Here is a 14,090-nt window from a genome sequence, read left to right on the forward strand (position 1 = left end):
TAATTATAGACGAACATTAAGTCACAGATGAAGACGAGTGATTTTGTTCTTGGTAAAAAGGAAATGAAACTATGATGGTTATATACTTAGGTACCTTTTATTCATTTTGGAAGTTTCACATATACACATTAATTATTAACAACATAAATTCTTCGGTTCTTTTTTTATATCTCTCAATTTATTTTTTATCCTTTCCTTCATTACCCGGAAAATATAAATATAAGACAGTCAATGAAAAATCCTACTTTCTATAACATAATTATATTGTAAACAATAAACTAACTCTTTCTCTTTTTTTATAACTTCTAATTCTTCTTGAGTTTTTACTTCATTGTCACTTTCTCAATCGCTATTACAGTCTTTTTTCCTTTTCTTATTTGGAGGTACAGGTACTAATTTCATATTTGTCATGACTCAATACTTGTGTTTAATTTAAACATAATGTTCTATATTTGAATGCTGTATAGTTACCTTCATACGCTAACCATTTTCGATGCCCTGTCGGTAACGTTGCGAGTGACCTGTTGGTACAGTCGAAGTAGAGCTTCCGAAAACCGAATCGAAAAAATACGCACAGTGTTAGGTCTGTTCCATAGTTCGTCTGTGCTTCGATTTAATTTCATTCTATATTGAATCGGTAGTAAAATATTCTGAGAGGTTTCAGGCCTTAGTAGCGTAACAAAGAAGTTATACTTGAATTTTGATTAAAAACGGAAATAAATTTTCGTCGACTATGGAAACGAAGATACCAAGATCGAAATTGTATACTTGCGGTATATTTTTCTTTTGTATCTTACCTGTGTATGCCAGGTGTCCAAAAATTGCTCGATAAAATATTCCTCGAAACAAAATAAGGACTAAATAAGAGGTATACATCGTCGAGATCAACTATTATTGCATTTTATAGATTAAGAATTTTTTCTGACGAACTGTTAATTTAATGCGTTGAAGAGAACAGCTATGAAATTTCAAGAAACTAATCGATAAAAGACCGCTATAGAATGGTAAATACGCAATTTAATAAACTTCATCGCAACTAATAAGCGCAATTCATTTTGCTCCATATTTTTCTTCCTTTCCTCTTTTCATTTTGGTTCTTCCGGTTTTTTCTCGTTAAATTTCATCCACGTTTCATGCGTTTAGATATCGAGGCAAGAATTATTTCCGTAGTCGTTCCGAAACGTTCGCGTAACCGTATACCTTTATTATTCTCACGGATCCTATTCGAGAAATTATACGATATAAATTAAACGGTCTTAAAACGAAAGATATATATATATATATATATATATTTCATTCTATTTCGCTATGTTCCATCGGGGTAATAACAATGCTATTCCCTAATACCGTGTTTCATATCATTGTGGGAAACGCGCGATAAGCCGAAACATCTGCTTACTAAGTCTTTGGTGTTTTTGATGTTCCACTTGTTCATTTGGATTAACGGATGCTGCGTAATTAACAAGGTATGTTGAACGAACGGAAAAAGAACGGAAAAAGATAGCAAAAAGAAGGCAAGAAGAACGGGAAAAGAACGCGTAAAGAATGAGAATTCGATATGTGCAACGGGCAAAAGAAAGTCGCGTTTGGTATAATTAAATTTCAATCTGGAGCATGACGTATGTGACACGATATACGATTCTTCGAACTATTTCTCGTTGGCAAATGAAACGGACAATAAGTACGAAAGATATCATCGAGGATATATTTATACAATGGTCCAACGCAGTAAATGAATTTTGCCTCCTGCATCGGTCGGCCTTGGAAGTAATCTATTAATTTTCTTTAACCTATGTATCAGACAAACAAAACGAAATAAACGAGAGGAACTAAAAGAAAAGCACATATGTAACTGATCGATCGGTCTAGGCGTAATATAATTCCGTAGATTTGTCTACGTTGTTGGAATCTTTAGCCAGGTGGTCCAACCTTCAAATGATTCTTTCGAGGCATTTTCGAGGCGATTTTCGATTCGCAGTGTCGGAAAAGCTAGCTGGATGATTGGTCGAATTTACGTTTCGTCGGTTCGATAACTCGGCAAACAGCTTCGCGTGAGTCAAATTCACGGAGTACGAGACGAGGAAGAGGAATCTTCCCCGTGTGACTCAGCCTCGTTTTCCGATCGACATATCACGCCGAGGCGACTCTCGTTCCCGTCTACTACGGAAAATGCGATGTTAACGCCGCAAATAAATGATCCTTTCATTTCCACTTATCGTCGTTGGTCGAAAAGACATAATTCAACGTACTACCCTTAACGTAATCGTTCAGTCAGCGAACGAAACATTTATCTTGTGCGATCGAGACACCTCGCTTTACGAACGTTGAAATTCGCGATGAACGAAAAATGATTTGCAAAGAGCAGTATCGCGGAGGGAAGAATCGGTAAACGAATGGAAAGAAAAGCGCGAGAGACGCGAGTGTCCCTGAGAAAAGGACAAAAGTGGTAAATGACTGGAAGGAGAAGACGATCATGGTTGAAGGACATTCTCGGCTTATCCTTTTCTCGAAGGGTTCGCGTGTACGTTACTACATATACGATAATGTTGGTCAACGAACCCTGCCGACGATAGCGACGGATCAATTGAAATGCACCCCTCGCGTCCTGTGTCTCGTTCCGTTATCGTTTCAAAGGGGAGATCCTATTCTCTTGGTCGAAGAAGTCGTTGTCGAAGCATCGAGTGGAATTAAGCAAAAGCAAAGCGACGACGCGATAAAATTTCGATCGTGACGGACAGGATGGCGATATTCTAATTACGACATCTTTGGTCCCGCTCGAGTCGCGTAATGGAAAAATCGCGTAAAGGAGAGCAGCGACCAATCACCGACGAAACAATGATTTCGCGGAAGTAGGAAGAAGCGGAAGAAAAGGAAAAAACGGAGGAAAAACGATGGAAAAGAAAGGAAAAAATGAGGAAGGTGCGTGAGAGCGTGGCGGAAAGGAATAATTAGAATGAACATATGGGAAAGGACGCGTGGAAGGGTCGCACCTATTCCCGAGCGACTACGTCGCTCGGTTTGTCCCGATTCCTCGGGGGTGCGCACACGTGCGTACGCGTGCGCCCACACGCACGCGCACTCGCGGCGAATCGTACCTGATAACGGCGGGTGTTGGACAACGTTCTCAGTAATGCCTGGTGCGCCTCGCCGTCGCGACGCTTCTTCTCGTCTTTCTTTCTCACCGGAGCTTCCCTCTTCCTTCCACCGTTCGCTAGTTCATTCCGCAGAAATAAGCCACCTCTGACGAACGTTTCACCTGCCGACAGGATGAATTCGCGATTCGCTCGATTCGAGGCGACACCCACGCGAGTAGCGAGTTTCGCGGCATCGACCGGTCAGTCGGTACTAAACGAAACGTCCACTCGTACGTTGCACGACTAATCGGCCTACAGCTGTCCCAAAGTAGCGTGTTTTTATCACTCTTTCTCTACCGTGCAACGCGATTCTCGTTAGATATAATCGAGTGAATCGATACTGGATCGGTGGATGAAACGGTGAAACGACGTTTGGCCGTCGTCTCGGTGCGACGATTCGGAATCGGGCGATCGCCGAAACCAACATGCCTACATTCTCCAAGAAACGACGAACATCGTCTTTTCCGCGGTTCGCATCCACGGGATCCACGGGATCCACGGCTTCCACAACTTCCACAACTTCCACGGCATCCACGCGTTAACCAACGCGACGAACGTTCCATGATCGCATCGCTGGAAAGCGCGCGAGCGCGTGTTTAACACGAATAACGAAGCGTAGCGCGAATATCGGCGAAAAAGCGACGAAACTTAATAATGCGGACAAAGTAACCTTGTTTGACGACCCGTGTCACGCTGCTCGGAAAATCTCGCAAAATATCCTGCAAGTTTACGACGTCTATCGACTACGCGATGTTGCTGCTTCTGCTGTTGCTGTTGCCAATGGGGACACCTGCCTCTGGTAAGTGATCCATCGTCTCGTAATCCGTGATATCTTGGTCCACGTCAACGCGTACCGTGCAACGACTACGGCAACGTTCGGAAACACGAGGAAAGCGCGCGCTAGTGGCACACCGTTCGATCGCGCAACCTCGCGCTATTAAATCCACGACGAATCAACACGGAACAGCATTGTATGCTAAAATTTGCGCCTCTTCGACGATCCCAAATTAGCATTGCCGACTGTCCGAGTTATCGCGATCTCGTGCGCGCGCGAAACAGACGAAAAAGGAAAAAGAAAGACGGATAGAACGTGCACGTAGTCGCTAGATATTAACGGGGGTACGAAGGAAACCCGCGCGAAGCGTGCGACGCGATTGAAATCGAGGATCGATCGAGGTTCGATTGAGGGATCGGCTGGGAAGTTTACGGTTAAAAAATGGGCCTAGGGGCAGCAATTTCGTCGAACTTTGGCGAATAAATTTTCAAAGGAAAATTTAACCGACCACGCGAAGGTTGAACCGATGACATTCGCACTTGACCGTAATCGAGGAACGCGATATCACGATGTCGCGTGCAACCTCGCTCTCACGTGATTCCGATGCAGCCGAAAAATCGATACTGCCCTTCGGTCGAGTTCACGCGTTCACGCGTTCACGCGTTTACGCTTATCTTCCACGCACACCATCCACGCTTACCGTCCACGCTTCGAACCGTCACTCGTCTTTATTCGGAGGAAATAACTCCGTGACTCGATGCGAACGCGACGCGTATACGTATTTTCTTCTCGAAATCGCAAATTTTCCAATTCGAAATTTCTCCAAGTTTTAATTGCCAGTCGAACGATAATTGCAATACGTACGATAATTGCGAAACGTTGTTTATGATTCTCCTTTACCGATGGCCTTACCTATGAATTCATTAACACGCCATTACACCGGTTATTACGCATTTTCGATTAATTACGAGAGCCACAGCGCGTGTACGCGTGAGCTCGTCGCACGTCTCGCGTCTCGCGTCTCGCGTCTCGCGGCAACTCGAAGGCATGCAAAGTGTTGATTTAATAACGGAAAACACGCGATGATCCCGGGAAATGGAGCGAATCGATGCACGGATACACGGATACACGGATAATCGAACGATCGATTTTCCACGCTTGATTCGTCGCGCGATATTCAACAAAGGAAAAAACAAAAACTACGAAGTCAAGAGTGGATGGAAGGATTTGTTCGAAGCGTTTGTCGGAGACGCGCGAAAACGGTTTTCCATTCGCGTGGATATTGTCAGTAGACTCGACAAGTACCACGAGGCGTACCACGGCGAGTTCACCGTGCGCTCGATAAAACACGGAACGCATAGGCGACGGAGAGGAACGAAAGCTAATCCCGAGACCGCTGCACGCGGCCGATTAACGTTCTACTCGCAACCCGCATACGCGCGCACGCATACACTCGCCAACCTATTTATCTATGGTCGCTGAAATAATCGACCGATGTAATATATCGAGACGTATCGTTGTCCCGAAACATAGCGCTACGTTTCGATTATTACAACGACCGTTTTTCTCGTCCTCTCGTAAATCCTTCGGGATTCGCGGTTAGCGACGTTCGTCATTCGTCACGCTTAGGAACCTAGTCGTTAACCACGTGGCAACTCGTGTAAGAGACGTCCGATGTCCGACATATCGTCGAGAGCAAAAAGAAAGCAGGCTTTCAACTTTGTAACATTTTCGCTGGAATCAAGCGAAACGGTAATGGTAAAGTTGCTAGCGAGCGATGAAATACGAACCTCGAACATCGCGTGCGGCTCCGAAATCGTTAATCAACGCCCGGCTTAAAAGCAACCCTCGCCCTTTCCTGTAACCACCAATTCGTAATCGGAACGCGCAGGAGAGAGTCGGAAGAGGAAGGAGAAAGGAAGAGAGAAAGAAAAGAGAGTCGGTTCGCCGAGAGCCAAGCAACTTACGATTCATCGGATCGCGACGAAAGACCGATCGATCGTTAGCGATCCAAGTCACCAATGGGTGATAAACTCGAAACGAACCTCGCGTCCCAGTCGAATTTCGATTACCCTTAACTGCTCTCTGTACCGCTGTCCGTATTCGGCCACCAATACGCGAACGAGCAAACGATCCGACGTTGATGCGACGACAAGAGGATTAGCAACGTTCCCCCAAACGGCAGCAACCTCTCTCGAGCTTTGATCCACCAAAGACAATACGTTTCTCCCAACTGTTTAACCAAATATCGACCGATGTACCTTTCTATTTATCGCTCGCGTTGCTCGTCGCATCGTCCTCGCTACTCCTCGACCAGCCAGTCCGATTTCGTTCGTTAATTCGTTATCGACGGATACGTCGAAGCGTATCGTCGATCTTTCAATCGCCATCTTTCCCTCCTATACCTCTTTGTTCCTCGTAATCCACGCAAAGTCTCTTCGAGTTACGCGAAGAGCCTTTGTTTGCACGCGATACAATGCAGAGGATCGTTGGTTCGTTTATCAGAAATTTCGTCCTCGTCGACATTCGCGTCTGTCTGTACCCGTGTCCGCGTTTATTTCGCAAACCTAATCGCAAACCTAACGGAACCCTTTTCTCTTTTTCTTTTTTTCCTTTCTACATAATTCGTTAACGTAGTAATTTAATATAAAGTGTACTCGGAAAAACATTAGACGTATGTAGGTGAACTGACAACGACGTTCCCACGGGGCATTCGGGACGCCACACCCCATAACCCAAATACTACATCGGCGAGACGACGCTTCGTCGTGCCTAAAGTTTCCTTGGAATTCGCATACCTTTTCGAAAATTACCATTCGCGCAGTTACGATTTACGACGGTGCTTACACGACATATCTCCGATGTACCGATAGAGTCGAATGCGCGGCAAGGCTCGAACTTGTAAACTGACCGTAAACGCGAATCAAGCTGCATCTCGATACGTGCCGCAGATCGTTAACAAACACGCCGGCTACGAGGCTTTGAACGCCGTTCAAATTATAACGAATGCTCTTTCTCTCCTTTCCCATCGGTTTCTCCACGCGTTCTTCCCTGGTTTTGTTTCCACAGCGAGTAACACGTTCGATAGAACGATTAACGAACGTCTAATTTGAAAGTCTAAACGGGACAATCCCAACGTTGCGAGAGAGCTATGAACCCTTTTGTGTGGTTGGATATCGTAATGTGTGCGAATACCTCTTTCGATGTTCCGTAATATCCGTACAATTATCGGATAATTGAATACCGGGAAACTGCGAATGAAAATGAAAAGAAAGAAAGAAAAAAAAAAAAAAAAGGCGACCTTCTGACGTTTCTATTCATCGCATACGTGGTATCGTTCGCGAAAGATGATCCCAGTGTATCATCCATCGTATCCGTGGCGCAAGGAAGTGCTCCGTGTCGGACAAATCGTCGACGAACGCTACTGCGAATTCGCTACAACGAAGCGCGAACGCGATTCTATTGGCTTTTCGATGACGCGATTATTTTACGCCATTATCGTTTGTTAATCGTACATTCTACCGGAGCTGGTTATTAACGCGTCAACATTCGCGTATCGCGTTAGTTTTTCCTCGAGTAGAGACACCCGATAACGCAATTTCGCAAATGTATAATTGCGAATAATAGTCGTTGTCTATTAAAATTACGCTCTATTGCCGTTTAAAGAAATGGGTTGTCACCGGAGTCGTGACGCGTTGTTGGTCGCACCGTGCATCGTTGGAGAAGGATAATCGGCAACTGCAAAACAGCCCGATCGATGAACGATGCACGAGGTAAAAAGGGAAAAATTAGCCAGCATGGTTCGTTATACGCTTCCACGTTGCATCCGTAGCATTATACCGAGTAAACAGAATCGAGCCTAGTAGTAAGTACATAATACAGTAGGCGTGAAACGGTTAGCCCTGGTCAACTTTCGTCCTTGTTAGCAGGTTCGCGCTTGTATACGTCGTACGTAGAAAGAAACGCGCATCGTCGACGATCGACCCGCGTTCGTCGAATCTCCTTGATAAAGACGCTATCCTTCCCGTTCCGATACAATGTTTCCTACAAACTTTTTCCTTTTTCTATGCGAAACCTGCGCGAAAGCGACGAAGCGAATTCGAATTTCGACTCGCGAATCGAAAAGCCGGGACTTAGGTAGGCAAAGATAAACGTCGTGTTATAGAATTAAATCGATCGATCGATTTCGCTTAGAAAGCAACGCGATCGTTAACGATGTACGAAAAAGAAAAAGAAAAAGAAAAAGAAAAAGAAAAAGAAAAAGAAGAAAAAGCGATGGAAAAATTATCGATTATAGTATCGATTAAAAAGTATCGATTCGAAGTAATCGACGAAGGTTGCAACGGTTGCTTAAAAAGTAGGCCGTGTATGCTGTGTAGCTTTGATTAAGCGTTCGATACCTTATTGTAAAGGTAAAACTTGCCCCATGTGCTTGCGCTATTGTTACCTTATGTTACGTCGCATCGCGTTACGTGGTTACGAAGATAAACTCGTCGACCAGTATCGAAAATGAACACGCGAAGGGTGTGAATCGAACGTACGATCGATACGGGGCTATACGTGTACGCGTGAAACGAGAAAAATCGCGTTTCGTCCGCGTCAAGCGTCAGTCGAAAGGAAACATTTCTCGTCTTATCGCGCGAATTTTATTCCACTGGAAAATCTCGAAAGGAAGATTCTCGCTACGATCGCGCAGCGACGTTGTCGGTTTATCGAAAAACTCGGACGGAGCGAAAAAAGTTTCTTTTCCCGTGTCGAATCAGAAATAAACGCGCCGAACGCGTTCAAGCTGCTTTCTCCCTATCCCTTTACTTTTCCCTTTCCTTACTTTTTCGGAAAAGGTGATAAATACGGAGGAAGATTTTAAAAAGGTCGTAAGTTCGTTGTTACGGCGTTTAAAGGTCGGTCGTTGCGTTTAAAGAGCAACACCTTTATCCCGGCTGGGGTGTCGAAATGACCTAAATATAGTTAAGCTATTTCGGAATTCGGCAGAGTACGGCAGAGTACGGCACGGTGTGCAACGTGGAAAGTGATGTGGAGTGACTGTCGGTGATCGGAAAAGGGAATAGGGTAAAGGGAAGAAAGTCGGAGGAGTGGGTTGATTTAGGCAAAGGCAGGAGGAAGGAGAAGAATGGACGGGGTGGAAGACGCGACGTTATTTATCGTTCACCATGCGTGCAAGTGTCGCGGGACAATGAGAAACTTGTTAATTCTACGACTCGAGATGTTTGCACAAGTGCACGCGATCGTGCCATCTCCGATCGAAGCATCGCCGAACGCGTACGGTCGTCGTTGCGCTCTATGGAACGATGTTATATGGAACGACGTTAGATGGTGAAAGGGAAAAGCTGGTAAAAATCGCAAAGTCGGGAAAGACGAGAAGATAAAGGAAGAAAATAAGAAATGAAGGAAGAAAAAAACAGCGGGGAAAGGAGTTCTCGAGTAAATTATACGTCTGGTTGGGTTGGCGAGGTGCGATAGTAACGTCGGCGGTAACGTCAACGGTAACGTCGAATCAATTTACACACGCGTGGCGCGTGTATCGGGATCCATGTTGGTGGGGTAGTAGCTGGCCCGTCTGGCCTCGCTCGGCGCGAACTCGAACGCGGAAGGTCCTTGCAGATCGGCGACCGAGAGGGCTGTGCCGAGTTGTATGGCTGCGCGTATCGTGTTCACGGTCTCTGTTTTCGGGAATCGTAACTCGATGTGCGAATAGGGTTTCCAGTTCCAACGATCTCGCGCCTCCAGAGATCCAGCGACCAGTCGTTTCTTCTTCTCTACGCGATTCCGTTTTACGCGCCTACCGATCCACCTACCATCCATCTTTTCCTTTCTTTTCTCCTTTCCTTTCTTCATTTTCGTTTTCTTTCGAGTCGAGAGAAGGAGAAAAATTTGCCGAGTTGGTCAATCGTTGGCTGCTCCAGCGACTGCGGCCGTGGATAAAGCGAGATTACGAACGACAGGTAGAAGAAAAACGGCCGATAAGCGCGTTCGTTCGCCTCGTTGGGCCACGACTTGTTTCCGCGCGATAACCAACTCTGGTTGGGAGCGTGGTAGCCGGCTAATATGCAAACTCTGGCCGCTGTTGGCACGCGAAAAAAGCCGTGTTCGTTAAACCAGCTGGCAGCCAGCACAGTACGTATTAACTATAGGTAGCGCGATGGAAAGACGTATGCGTGCGCGAAACGCGTTCGAGATACTTTGCACGTTTAACTCGACTTTCGCGTGACCGTCGCATCGTGGTTCTTTCCTACGCTCTATCCTACGCTCTTTCGCTCGCCTTTGGCCGTTACCATACCACCACCCTCGCTATCGCACCCTCGCCTTCGCCAACGGCCCTTTCCTACCGAAATATCTTCTTACCCTAGCCCTTCTACCACGTACGCGTGCCTCCCGGCTCACGACGTGAAATTGTCGGTCCGATCGACGAGCGAAAAATTCCTCCACGCGATTCCCCGTATTCCATTTTCGGGGAAAATTTCTATAGAACTCGCTGGTCCGATCTCTGTAGACGCGGCGATACACGGGACGATACACTGGACGGTAGAGAGGGCGGCTCACAGGACGAGATACGATCGAATAAGCTGTCAACTCGCGACATCGAAACGTTCGTATATACGCGTTCCGCGAAAATAGCGTTGAATCTTGATCGCGATCTGTAACCGCAAGAACGTGCGCGCACGATTGCCGAGCAGGACTTTAACTACCTGCCGTGTATCGATTAAACGCTCACCTTGACACGAGTCGTTTCCACGAAGTTGACCGTACACGAACCCTCACCGTTGAACTTGACGATATCGCAACGAAACGTTTATTTTCGTCTTTAGATAGAAAATATCGCTGTCGCTCGTTCGAATACGGTGAAAGAAGAAATGTCACGACTGCAATTTTATAACGTGCCACGCGCTACACGCACGCGCGCACGCCAAACGTACGTTTCTGTTTCAGAGCTCTACTTTCCGCAGTCGGATCTGACCGTAAGGATACCGTATCTACCTCGAAAAGACGGGAAATTTTCATGGAACCTGAAACTCCTCGAGCTAAGGACCTTTCGAAACGACTCGACGGAACCGAATCACGCAAACTATCGCGTCACCGTCCCCAGCGAACGAATCGTTTCGATTGATCCCGAAACGAACAACCTGTTACTGCACGACTTTTCCAAGCATGGTAAGCAAGAGTTGCCTTTCCGATAAATCTCGAATCTCGTACGAAGGATCGTTTAATCGCGTTTCGTTGCTCGCCAAGGTACATCGGGACACGATACGATCGTGATCCTGGCGAGAGAGAATACCGTCAACGAGGCTGTCCTGGAGATCAGGGTGAAGAGACTGCGCGTTAACGGAACGACAATTAATTGCTCCGATTACGTACAGGTAAAGGATCCGCTACGTCTTCTTTACCCCTTTTTCCGTTCATCGTAAGGGGAAATTAGCGGATTTCTCGCTTGAACACGATGTCGTTCGATTTGCAGGACATGTGCTTCTGGAATGCGTCGAAATACAGGATCTACGAAAACCAACCAACCGCCATGATCGGTACCTTCGGACCTGCCGCTTACAGCGAGATCTGTCCCAATTTCCGCGTTACCGGTTACAAATTATTGAACGGCAAGTGCATGCATTCGAGGTCCATCTCTTCCCGTATCGGGGAATAAACGTCTCGCTCTTTACTGCTGCTTTAAAGTTAAACCGAAAAACCGAACGTTTATTCCTGCCGTTCGGACGAGAAGATAAATCTATCGAACACGAGCGCGTTTCGTAATTCCCGGAAGGCGAGCGAAAAAGATAAGAGAAGGTTGGCCGATTTTTAGGTACGGAATATTTTTACGCGTCGAACGATACGCTGTTCGCTAACGCGTTTCTGGACAGAGACGCGTTGGGTCCGCCACCAGCAGGTCCGGGCCCGCGAGTCACCCTTCAAGTTCAATGCGTCGTTTACGAAGAGATCACCGGAAGGCAGTACGTGTCGATAAACGTCATACACGTGGACATTTTGGATCAAGACGACAATCCGCCGATGGCGCAGGGAAACGACTCGATCGACATCACGCTTCGAGAATTTACCGCGGTGAGTGGTGGAGGTGGATAAATCGCGAAAGCAAGCGCGAATCGCGTTAACGGGCCAACGAGTACTCCTTCCACGAGCGATGCTTAAGGAATCGGACTTGATCAGTGCCGTATTGTTCTCGCGATCGCGTGGCATTGTTTCCAACGGCGGCCGTGAAAAGACGCGGAAGCGACGAACGCGACGAAACCGTCTCGAAAGATGGGAAAAGGACCAGGCACGCGCACCCGACAACCAAGGAAAACCCTTCAGGGGCTGATCTTGATTAAGCTCGGATCTCTCTTTTACGTCTACTTTACGCCCATCTTCCCTCGTCCCTGCTTCCCCCTAAGCGCAAATCCGCCAAATTCTTCTCCCCCGGTTCTTCTCCCCCGAACCTCACCGTCGCCGAACCGTCGCCGAACCGTCGCCGAACCGTTGCCATTATCAATCGGTTGACTATGTCGGTAGGGCGACAAACTGGTGGACGAAAACAAGCTGATACTAAAGGACGCGGACACGGAAAGTAGCAACCGGTACAGCATTGTCATACTCGGGGACGTTCATGACGCTTTGAACGTCACGTTCAACACATTGCCCATCGAGATTTCGGAAGTAGTTCCGTACACCGCCATATTTACAAGTAAGTGTCCAAGTACGAATCTTCGCTCTCTCGCTAACGCCAAAGGAAATATTCCTTCTGCTCTGTTGCAGGAATTTCCGCGAAAACCACTCTCCTACCAAAGTCTCCTTATCGCGTGACCCTACGGGTAAAGGACGAGTCTCTGATTCCAGGATACGGAAAGGACACGGTGAGTCTTGGACGATATCTCGAACGGAGTGTCGCCGAGAGAAATTTATCGCGAGGTGAAAGAAAAAGGCGGGGAAAAACGCCAGGCAACGGAATTTAAACCGAAATCGATTTGGCGATACCCTATACTCTTGGCCGTGGTTAAAGTGATATCTAAAAGAACGAAGAACCTTGACCGATTCTTTTCCACGTTCAGCGTATCGACGAATGTTCCGAAACACCGCGACTCGTACCTTGGACGGTAACGATTTTAAACGGCACCTCGGATGTATGCGTGTACCAACGTTCGCTGGTTCAGTTCCGTCGGCATAATCGTGACTCGTTAAACAATTAGATGGCAAAGGTTGCGAAAGCGTTGGTTGGGCGCGGTTTCGAGGAGCGGGCTAAGCGAGAATTAATGGGAATCGTTTCGCTACTTCGTGGAGGAATTATACGGCACATCGCGGCGGTCGACGCGTAGGCGGAAGCTGCCTATTATCTCCCAACTGACTTCCGATATAAACGTTTTAATCGTGCCGGGCGAAACGCCCACTGAAAACTCGTGGCGGAAAATTCGGCGAATCGTACGCGACCTTGTTCACCATCCCCCGCCTTCTACCCCCGGAACGCAGATTTTTCATTCCACGGTGCGATCCTGTCAAAATCAGCCCGTGTCTGACGGACCCGCTTCTGCCTCGTCTCGTCAAAACCGTGACGAACGATCACGAATCGCGAATGCCCAGAGACACCTCACGAGCAACACGTTTGCCTTTCGATAGCTCAACATCACGCTGACTTTCTACGGTCCGGAGCATCGGATGACCACGACGACCGTGTCGCCGATATCTTCGAGCAAACAATCCTTCGCGTATCCCTCGAACGTGAAGATCTCACGGCTCGCGCCACGCTACACCCGAATCGCGAAACCGAGCACCGAACCGCATCCCTCGATAAGATTCAACGTTCATGGATCGAGCGCGTTCGCTGTCACCCATAGAGGAGGTATAATCTATGTCGCCGACGAAGATCAACTGGAGAAAGAACCAGCCAATTTGGTGTAAGTCGCGACGATAGATTCGTTTCTCCGTGACCAGCGCTACCGAATACGATTACAGAGAGCATTTTAGTCCGATCGGGTATCCTTGCAGGCTTAAAGTCAAGTGGAACGGAACAGATCGCGCCGTCTCCTCCAAGACCGTAAAGATCAGCTTGACGATCGTTCCAGGGATCAAGGTAGACCCGTGCAATAGGGGCAAGAACTCTCGACTGCATTCTTGCGCCAATGCGGAAACGCCGGAAGGCTGTGAGTCCAGCTGCGGAGTCGCCAGCGGATTTTACAGGTGAC

At 47.2% G+C, this 14,090-nt stretch overlaps 1 protein-coding gene across 1 annotated transcript in view; it reads left to right on the plus strand.

Annotated features, from left to right (window-relative positions):
- Window positions 1–3,111: 3,111 nt before the first annotated feature.
- Window positions 3,112–14,090, plus strand: part of Ret (protein kinase receptor Ret oncogene) — a 17,017-nt gene continuing 6,038 nt past the window's right edge. The window contains exons 1-9 of the mRNA XM_017901798.1: window positions 3,112–3,933; window positions 10,858–11,079; window positions 11,158–11,285; window positions 11,384–11,519; window positions 11,723–11,979; window positions 12,427–12,598; window positions 12,670–12,767; window positions 13,525–13,802; window positions 13,894–14,085. Of these exons, the coding sequence (XP_017757287.1) occupies window positions 3,885–3,933; window positions 10,858–11,079; window positions 11,158–11,285; window positions 11,384–11,519; window positions 11,723–11,979; window positions 12,427–12,598; window positions 12,670–12,767; window positions 13,525–13,802; window positions 13,894–14,085 (1,532 nt within the window). The 5' untranslated portion in view covers window positions 3,112–3,884. The remainder of the gene's footprint in view (window positions 3,934–10,857; window positions 11,080–11,157; window positions 11,286–11,383; window positions 11,520–11,722; window positions 11,980–12,426; window positions 12,599–12,669; window positions 12,768–13,524; window positions 13,803–13,893; window positions 14,086–14,090) is intronic.

The sequence above is a fragment of the Eufriesea mexicana genome, unplaced genomic scaffold (genome assembly GCF_001483705.2).
Source record: "Eufriesea mexicana isolate 0111107269 unplaced genomic scaffold, ASM148370v2 scaffold1767, whole genome shotgun sequence".
Classification (NCBI taxonomy): Eukaryota; Metazoa; Arthropoda; class Insecta; order Hymenoptera; family Apidae; genus Eufriesea; species Eufriesea mexicana.